General features: G+C 45.4%; 1 protein-coding gene across 1 annotated transcript; it reads left to right on the forward strand.

Annotated features, from left to right (window-relative positions):
• Positions 1 to 9411: 9411 nt before the first annotated feature.
• LOC112120697 (olfactory receptor 52K2-like) lies at positions 9412 to 10359 on the forward strand. The gene has a single exon (XM_024219831.1). The coding sequence runs from the start codon at positions 9412 to 9414 to the stop codon at positions 10357 to 10359; it is 948 nt and encodes a 315-aa protein (XP_024075599.1).
• Positions 10360 to 10684: the final 325 nt, after the last annotated feature.

Raw genomic sequence — 10684 nt, forward strand, 5'->3', positions numbered from 1 at the left:
CCCCCAGGGCTCTTGCAACAGGTGATGAGCTTGCTTCCATATCACGTACCAAAATGCCCCTCTTTCCTGTGGACCCCCCCCGGCTGATGGCTTCCAGCCCCGAGGTGGCTGCATTTCAGTGTCACAGTGGTTTCTTCAGCATGAAAGTTGTTAGTACACAAATGATACAAGGTCAAATTCTGAGGCCATGGCCAGTAGTTTGGTTAGGCCTCACTGAGGAAAAACTCCCCTTGTCATCTCCTCCTCTAGCATCTCAGGGCTCTGCCATCTTTGGGTCATCTGCTAATTTTATCTGCACTGATTTTCTATTTGCTTCAAAATCATTGATTAAAATACTGAATAGCATTAGGTCCAGAACTGAACCTGGAAGAACCCCACTAGAAACACCCGCATTTACTGACAGTGGCCCATTAACAACTGCTTTCTGAGATCTGTCAGTTAGCTAGTTTTCAGTCCATTTTATGTGTGCTCTACTGCTATTGTATAGTGTTTATATTTTTATCTGACTGTTTTCCCTACTAAATTAAATGCCTCAGAGAAATAGAAGTCTATTGCAGCTCGGCGGTTCCCTTGATCAGCCAAACGTGTACACTCGTTAAAGGATGAAATTGGGTTTATTTGACAAGACTGGTTTTCCATAAATCGTATTGTTGACTGGCATTAATTATATTCCTAGACTTATTTTTTGAACTAATCTCATATCAGCTTTTCCATTGTTTCCTGTCAAACCTTTCTTTAAACTTTCCCTTTATTTTTTTAATACTTTACAGTTAACACAGAACTGTCCTGTATTTATCTTTTTTTTTTTTTGGCTCTGCTGCTGACGATTGTGTACTTCCACTTCCGAATGAGATGTGTGGTGGATCGGTCAGTTCGTAACTCTGGTGTTTATAACTCTAAGGTTCTACTGTAGATGCTGTTTAACGTCCTCCTTTACTCCCAATGGACTGGAAAGTATTTAATCACCTCATGTGGTATGAATAGGAATTGGTCTACCTTTCTAGGATTTCTTATGTTCTTAATATACTTAATAACGTCCTTTTTGTGATCCTTATCCCTGCCAAGTATGGATTTTCCCCTGATATCCTTAACATCACTTATCAATTTTCAGTATTTCCAATTTGTATTACTTGCTATCTATTTCCCCTTTTTCCAATTTGTTATATATTTTCTTCCCCCCACAATTGCTGCTTTCCCTTTGCCACTGAACAAGGGTTTTAGCCAGAGTTATCCACTTTTCTGACTATGGAATCATGACTTATTAGCTATTTAATAAACTCTCGTTCAAGAACTGTTCTTAAAGAACTCCCAAATTTCATTCCCATTTTTCTGTCTAAATTTTTCTCCCAAACAGTTTTGCTGATAATTTGCCCCAGCTTTGGGGAATTAGCACTTTTGGAGCACTAAGTGTCTATCGATAGTACTGGTTGGGAACTGTTCTCTGTTTGTCCAATTGAATGTAATCAGTTCTATTCTTTATATTCCTCTCCTCTATCATATGCCCCCTTCTTTGTCTCTTCTCTAAAAAAACAGTCCCAGACTTTTTAGTTTGTCCGTATATAGCAGCTCCACTGTAACCAGAGGAGATCTCCTGCACTAGGTAAACCAGTAGAGAAAGAGCATCAGGCCTCTGTGCTGCTGTATGGCCCATACAAGCCAGGTCTGTGAGAGACTAAGCCCTTCCTGCAGCCTCAGTTTTCCCATCTGTAAAAGGGGGATACTTCCTGGGAGTAGTGAGCAATAGTCTGTGAAGCATGTATCAGTGGTGAGCTCTTTGTCCATGTGTCACCATGTCTCAGTGGGACACAGCTGAGGATACCAAATTCAGGCAAACTGCTGAGAAAAAGGGAAGAATCACCCCAGACTGGTGGTTATTCTGTCGCTAGATTACACCAATCCGGTAAGAAATGTAAACTTCTGTCTCACCACACTGCTTAACTAGAAATCAAAAATGCAGTCTCCTTAGGCATCCCAGTGCTTGGCTCACCACCCAGACACTGGACTCTATGATGAGTGGTCAGTGAAGACCAATTTCACCACATATAGAATCCTTCTAATCTCAAGAGATCAGCCACATAGCCAGGCCAATGTATAACTCAGATCTTACCCAATAATCACACTGTTGCCAATCCATTAGTAACTATGAACCAAAGGTTTAATAATAAATAAAATAGATAAGAATCAGAGCTGTGATGGAATTAACTGCTAGTTTGTAAAAGTCTCTCTGAAATCACCAAATCTGGTTGGGGGTCATCAGTCCTTGTTCAGAGCTTCCCTCTTAGAAATCCAGTCAGAGAAATGAAGCAGGAAATGAAGACAAGATGGGGACGTCTCAGGGGTCCTTTTACATCCTCTGCCCTGTGCGTGTCCCAAACAAAGCCAACAGCCTCTGTGTGTGAAAAGTTACTGGCCCAAGATGGAGTCCAGGGTCACATGAGCATATCACATGTACTTACATTATTTGATGACTCACATGGGGCAGCCAGTGCCCGTATTCTTACTGAGGTGTGTTTCTTCTCTGGCCCATTGTGAGAGCTAAGTTTCCTTGATGGGCCATCAACACAGAGCTGTCTGGCCTTATCCATCTGAGAGGTGTTACCCAGGAACACAACACATGTGTAAGATAAGAGTATACTGCCAATAACCATAACTTCAGACGCACAGATTATATAAGCATATAAACAGGATAATCATACTTAACAAATCATAAGTTTCCCATTGACATCTGACTGGGCTAATTTTGTACAAGATTTGAAGCAATTGTACAACAGTGGTAGCAACAATGATAAAAATGGTCACATTAAATCATACAGCATCACACCATGTTCTCGTCTCACGATAGTGCTACAGCTGCTAGCCACCTAAGGAAGCAGCATTGTCCAGGTTCTAGAAGGACAAGCAGCGGGGAGGATGGGCAGAGCAGATAAAAACCTGTTTTGCCACAGAGAGCCTGGTCCTTGTACAAAGGAAGGAGGAAAGAGTTCTTTAAAAGTGAGAGGTGGACATCCATAAACTCGGCTGTTTCCTGCGAGCATAGCCAGCCAGCCCCCTTAGCTTTCAACAACCTTAACTTGTGTTTGACTAAAGCATCTTCCAGAAAGCTGCCCAGGGCTAGATCCACAAAGATACTTAGGTAAATACTCAACTTAGGTGCCACTGCCTTTCTCAAAACCCTGGCTCATCTTCTGCCTAACCCTGCAGGAGCCTAAGGGCTGCATTAGTAGGAGCATTGCCAGCAGATCAAAGGGAGTGATTATTCCCCTCTATTCAGCACTGATGATGCCAAATCTGAAGTACTGCATCCATTTTTGGGCCCCGCACTACAGAAAGGATGTGGATAACTTGGAGCGAGTCCAGCGGAGGGCAACAAAAATTATTCGGGGGCTGGGCACATGACTTACGAGGAGAGGCTGAGGGAACTGGGCTTATTTAGTCTGCAGAAGAGAAGAGTGAGGGGGGATTTGATAGCAGCCTTCAACTACCTGAAGGGGGGTTCCAAAGAGGATGGAGCTCGGCTGTTCTCAATGGTGGCAGATGACAGAACAAGGAGCAATGGTCTCAAGTTGCAGTGGGGGAGGTCTAGGTTGGATATGAGGAAACACTATTTCACTAGGAGGATGGTGAAGCACTGGAATGCATTACCTAGGGAGGTGGTGGAGTCTCCTTCCTTGGAGGTTTTTAAGGCCCGGCTTGACAAAGCCCTGGCTGGGATGATTTAGTTGGGAATTGGTCCTGCTTTGAGCAGGGGGTTGGACTAGATGACCTCCTGAGGTCCCTTCCAACCCTGATATTCTATGATTCTAATGTCTACACTACAAAATTAGGTCGATTTTATAGAAGTCAATTTTTAGAAATCAGTTTTATATAGTCTATTCCGTATGTCACACTAAGCGCATTAAGTCAGCGGAGTGCATCCTAACTACCATGACTAACATTAACTTACGGAGTGGTGCACTGTGGGTAGCTATCCCACAGTTCCCGCCACCCACTGGAATTCTGGGTTAAGCTCCCAATGCCTGATGGGGCAAAAACATTGTCACGATTGCTTTTGGGTACATGTCATCAGTTGCCCCCCCTCCGTGAAAGCAATGGCAGAAAATCATTTTGTGCCAGACACCAGGGTGACTAGAAGATCATAGCAAGGCGCGCTGTGCATCAGAGAGGCTTTGAAAACCAGTTTTATGACTGGCCAGGCTTCGGTGTGACAGTTGTGTGTGTTTCTCCTTTATGCAAACTCGCCCCCTTTGTTGATTTTAATTTCCTGTCAGCCAACCACCCTCCCTGCTTCGAAATAAAGTAACTATTGTTTTGAAACCAATTAATCCTTTATTAATTAAAAAAAATATGAGATAACGGACAAGGTAGCCCAGGTGGAGTGAGGGAGGAGGGAAGGAAAAGGCCACATTGCTTATTGTAGCCACACTAAAAATCAAGCTGTTTGAATGACAGCCTTCTGTTGCTTGGGCCATCCTCTGCAGTCGAGTGGCTGGGTGCCCGGACCCTTCCCCCCCCCGCCCGTGTTCTTGAGTGTCTGGGTGAGGAGGCTATGGAACATGGGAAGGAGGGTAGGCGGTTATACAGTGGATGCAGTGGGGATCTGTGCTCTTGTTGGCTTTCCTGCAGCTCCAACAGATGCTTCATCATGTCCGTTTGCTCCCCCATTAGCCTCAGCATCATGTCCTGCCTCCGCTCTTCACGCTCACTTAATTCTTTCCTGGCCTCTGCCACTGAATGCCTCCATGCATTAAGCTGTGCCCTATCAGTGCGGGAGGACTGCATAAGCTCGGAAAACATGTCATCGTGAGTGCGTTTTCACCTTCTTATCTGCGATAACCTCAGAGACGGAGATGCTAGGGGAGCATAGAAACATTCTACGCTCTACGATTCTGGGGGGACTGCATGGCCACCTGTGCTGCTGAGTTCGCCACGCTGACTAAACTGGAAATGAAATTAAAAAGTTCCCATGGTTTTTCCTGTGTACCTGGCTAGTGCATCGGAGTTCAAAGTGCTGTCCAGAGCGGTCACAATGGAGCACTCTGGGATTGCTCCCAGAGGTCAATACCGTCGATTTGCACCCGCACTACCCCAAATTCAACCCAGCAAAGTCAATTTTAGCACTACTCCCCTTGCCGGAGAGGAGTAGAGAAGTCGATTTTAAGAGCCCTTTAGGTCGACGGAACGGGATTGGTTGTGTGTGTGGATGCATTCATTTTTAAATCGACCTAATGCAGCTAAATTCGACCTAACCCCATAGTGTAGACCAGGCCTAAGGTTCTTACACTAGGCTGCACAAAGCAACCTGAGTGCTGATGTTGCTCCTCTGATAATGAGCTGCTCAGAGTCTTCGTTCAGGCCTCAATTCTGGTTGGATTCTCCAATGAGGTGTTCCCCCAACATCTTCCGAGAATGTGTGTGTGTGTATGTGTATGTGTATGCATACATTGTGTGTGCTGTTTTTTCTGTATGTATGTGCATCTGTGTGTGTGTGTATGCACGTGGGTCCGTGTGTGTGTGTGTGCACCCCCAGAATATCCCATCGCCCAGTGGTTTAGAGCTCTCACCTGGAGTATGGGAGACCCAGATTCAAATCCCTGCTCCACTGACAATTTATTTGTACTAAGAAGAACAGCTCCAGACAGACAGATTGAGAGCCCGACCGAGAGCAGCCATTTGCCTGATGCTCAGGGCACTCATGTGGGAGACCTGCATTTAATTCCCTGCTCTAAATCAGGTACAGCAGAGATTTTAGATCTGGGTCTCCCATGTCCCTTTGTGGTCTCTCACAAGAAAGCGCTGACCTGTCCTAGGCACCTCGCTCTAGGAGAGGGTTCATAGCTGACAGCCCCAAGTGGAAGTAGCCCATCACCCAGTCCCCTAGAGACATAAATCATTGTGAGTTAGGTTCTTAAAGACCTTTGTGAACCACAATAAAAAACCCTGTTGGATGATGATTCCCCATAGACATCTGCTTGCTGAGATCTATCAGTTAGCCAGTTCTCACTCCAACTAATGAGTGCTCTATTGATACTCTCTAGTGCTAGTTTGTTAATCTGAATGTCATGTGGTACTAGGTCAAACAACTTGCAATGGACTAAGTCTATTCCATCTCCCCAGTTCCCTTTATCAAGCAAATTTGTTATTGCCTAAAAAAGGCATGAATCTTTTAATTCTTTATTGACTAAATCCCCTATCTGCTTTCCATTATTATGTCCAGGACTAACAACAAGCTAACGGGCATTTAACAGCCAAGTAACCTCTTTTTTACATCAGTGTGGCAGAGGTATCCTCAGACAACCCTTTTAGGATTCCTTGGTTGCAAGGTATCTGGCGCTGCTAATTTTAAAATATCACTCCCCAGTAGGTGCTGTTTACCATCCTCCATAGCTAACAGTGGACTGCAAAGAAGTTCATGTTCATGAGCATTCTGCTTCTTTCTGCATCTTTATTAACAGTGTTACCATCTCCATCTAGTAAAGGCCTATACCGCTCTTAGGATTTCCTATGCTTCTAATATACTTAAAAATCATATTTTCCTTAGTCCTGCTAGCCATGGATTTGTCTCTGGTGTCTTTTACTTCCACTATCCATTTTCTATACTTCAGAATGTCTCATTTCTGTCAATTACTATACACTTCGCCTGCTCTTGACCCACTGATGGCCCATCTCCTCCTGTCCATGGATGGGGGGGCAGACATCCATGCTCATCCTCCTGAACTTCTTTACATTATTTGACACTGTTGGCAATGAGATACTGCTGTCTAACCTAAGAGGCAGCAGCAGTCCAGAGGGATGCACTAAAATGGTCTGAATCCTTCTTGGAGGGATATACCCAATCAGCAGTGATGGGAAAGTACACTTCAACCACTAGACCACTCCCTGGTGGAGTGCCACATGGATCAGTTCCCTCTCTGGGGCTTTTCAACATCTCCATGTAGCCACTATGTGAAGCATGGACCATAATATGCAGGTGACTCCAAACTCCTCCTATCCTTCCCATACGACCACACCACTATCACCAAGATGGCCCAGTTTTTGGACAGAAAATCTGGCTGAAACTGATCCCAAGCATGACAGAGGCGATGCCGGTGGGCAGGGCAAAACTTTTTGAAGAGTTGGCAGCTATGGTGCAGCCTCCTTTGACTAAAGGTTCACACCTGCAACTGGGCAGTTCAGTCCATAGTCTCAGAGTGTTCTTCAATATCTTGCTGATGCCGAGCTCTCTCATAGAAGGGTCTGTAAGTAATGCTTTCTACCATTTACAGTTGACTAGGAGTCTCCATCCTATCCTGTTGGATGATGACCTGGCCTCAGTTATATAGGTCTTTGTCACCTTCTGCCTGGACTGTAGCAATGCAAAATACCTGGGCATGATGCCTTCACTGCTCATGAAATTCAAACTAGTACAGAATGCTTCAGTGCATCTCCTCAGCAACACAGGCCACTGCGAGCACATCAGACCTGTCCTCCGTGCTCTACACTAGCTTCACAGACACCATCAAGTCAAGTTCAAGGTCTTGGTCCTCATCTTCAAGGTCCACAAGGTCCTGGGGACTCACAGACCCTAAAGTTCCAGCAACTTCACTTCTCTGGCACAATGGGACTCTCGACAGCAGGGGTAAAGCTCGTCTGTGCAGGAGACGGGACTTTCTCAGGGGGGAAGTGCAAGGCTGCCCCAGGAACTGAATGAGCTCAGTCTCTTAAAAAGGAGTAGGTTATGGAGTGATGTGATCGCATTCTATCAGCACTTATAATATGGAACATAAATTTGATAACAAATGGCTCTTAAAGCTAGCAGGCAAAGGTCTAACAAGAGATGGTGGCTGGGTGTAGAAGGTAGACAAATTGAGACTAGAGACAAAGAGGAAATTTTTAACAGTGAGGGTAACTGACCATTGGAACAATTTAGCAAGGATGAGGGTTTGTCTCTGTCACTGGCCACGTTTCAATGAAGATGGGATGTTTTTCTCAAAGATCTGCTCTAGTTCAAGCAGGAATTCATCCAGGGCAGTCCTACAGCGTGTGCAATACAGAAGCTCAGAGCAGATGCCACTGACTTGAAGGTATATATTGTCCCCAAATGTGAAATAGTTCTGGGTGAGGACAAAGTCACAAAGTTCAGCCACCAGGTTAGCTGTGACATTATCAGGGATACTGTTCCTGACGGCTTGTAGTCCATCTTTGTGTGGAATGTTGGTGTAGAGGGCTTCTACAGCCATAGTGGCTAGGATGATGTTTTCTGGAAGATCACCAATGGATTGTAGTTTCCTCAGGAAGTCAGTGGTGTTTCAAAGATAGCTGGGAGTGCTGGTAGTGTAGGGCCTGAGGAGAGAGTCTACATAGGCAGACAATCCTGCTGTCAGGGTGCCAATGCCTGAGATGATGGGTCGTCCAGGATTTCCAGGTTTATGGATCTTGGGTAGCAGATAGAATACCCCTGATCGGAGTTCTAGGGGTGTTTGTGCAGATTTGTTCCTGTGATTTGTCAGGGAGTTTCTTGAGTAGATGGTGTAGTTTCTTTTGGTAACCCTCAGTAGGATCAGAGGGTAAGGGCCTGTAGAATGTGGTGTTAGAGAGCTGCCTAGCAGCCTCTTCTTCATATTCTGACCTATTCATGATGATGACATGTTATTACTGTTACTCACATCTTTTTGTCAACTGTTTGAAATCGGCCATCCTGATTATCACTACAATTTTTTTTCTCCTGCTGATAATAGCCACCTTAATTGATTTGTCTTATTAGAGTTGGTATGGCAACCCCCATCTTTTCTCTCTCTCTCTCTCTCTGTATACATATAAGTATATATATAAGTTCCTCAGACATCCTTTATGTGCCCAGGTTCTAGGGTGATGGTTGCAGTACAAATGCCTGGATGGAGAGACATATCTTCCTACTGTATTTTCCACTCCATGCATCTGATGAAGTGGGTTTTAGCCCACAAAAGCTTATGCCCAAATAAATTTGTTAGTCTCTAAGTTGTCAAAAGTACTCCTCATTGTTTTTTTCTCTAGGCTGGGTTTACATTGCATTAAGGAACAATGATGGAAACACAGTATCCATACTCGTGTTTCCTGCTGGTACCTATTAAGTTTTCCCAGACCGTGACAAGTGGAAATTATGAGTGCACCTTCAAATATGGAACTGGGATTAGTAGGGTCAGATGTTCATAATTCATTTCTATTAAAAATGAAAATGTCATTTTCAATGTGTGCAGCGTGACCAATCTGCTTCATCTATGAGAACAGCCTCCAGTAGTGTATGTGGTGTCTCATATTAATATTGTCTCTCCATCCAGGCATTTGTACTGCAACCATCACCCTAGACCCTGGGCACATAAAGGAAGTCTGAGAAACGAATGGTACATGCAAGAGACACCGTTCTGCCTCGGAGTTACACACTTTCTCCCCTACTCCATGACAGATTCCAACACAACCAACTTCACCAACCCCTCCAAGTTCATCTTGCTGGGCATTCCTGGCCTGGAGGTGGCCCATGTCTGGATCTCCATCCCCTTCTGCACCATGTATACCATAGCCATCTTGGGGAACTTCACCATCCTATTCATCGTGACGATGGAGCCGAGCCTCCATGGGCCCATGTACTATTTCCTCTGCATGCTGGCAATTACCGACCTGCTCCTGTCTACATCCATCCTGCCCAAAACGCTCAGCATCTTCTGGTTCAATTCCAGGGAAATCGATTTCAGTGCCTGCCTCACCCAGATGTACTTCATTCACTGCTTCTTAGTGATAGAGTCTGGTATCTTCGTCGCCATGGCTTTGGATCGCTACGTGGCCATCTGTGATCCCCTGAGACATTCCACCACCCTGACTAACCCCATGGTGGCCAAGATCGGAATGGCTGTGGTGCTGCGTGGCAGCATGCTCGTACTGCCCTATCCCTTCTTGGCGAGGTGGCGGCCATATTGTAAAACCAACATCATCCTCCACACACACTGCGAACACATGGCAGTGGTGAAGCTGGCCTGCACTGACACCCGAATCAGTAGCTACTATGGCCTCTTTGTGCTATTCTGTGTGAAGGGTCTGGATGTGTTTTTTATCACCGTGTCCTATACCCAGATCCTCAGGGCCATCTTCAGCCTCCCCACAAAGGACGCCCAGCTCAAGACTTTCGGGACCTGCAGTTCCCACCTGTGTGCCATCTTAGCCTTTTACATCCCACATCTCTTCTCCTCTCTCATGCACCGGTATGGCCACAATGTAGCCCTGCATTTCCATGTTCTCATTGCTAATGTGTACCTCCTGCTTTCCCCCATGCTAAACCCCATCATCTATGGGGTGAGGACCAAACAGATCCGGGACAAGCTGCTCCGGTTCTTTACTCATAAAGGGACCTAACGTTTTCTCCTGGTACTTTGGCTGTCGGACGAAGCTCTGTGCAGAGCTGTCTGCTGACATGGTGCTGGGCCCTCTTCCCTGAATCACATACTGGACAATCAAAGAGACATTAAACCCTTTCCTGACCGTACTGTGCTCTGTAAGTGTGACAAACTGGGGAATATGTCTATGTAGAACTCATTGGGTTGTCACATTTCCAATTGCTGCAAACTGGACCCCTAAGAACATAAGAACATCCATACTGGGGCAGACCAAATGCCCATCTAGCCCAGTATCCTGTCTTCTAACAATGGCTAATCCAAAGTGCCCCAGAGGCAATGAACAG

This window comes from Terrapene carolina, unplaced genomic scaffold (assembly GCF_002925995.2).
Source record: "Terrapene carolina triunguis isolate 2854851 unplaced genomic scaffold, T_m_triunguis-2.0 Scaffold304, whole genome shotgun sequence".
Taxonomy (NCBI): Eukaryota; Metazoa; Chordata; order Testudines; family Emydidae; genus Terrapene; species Terrapene triunguis.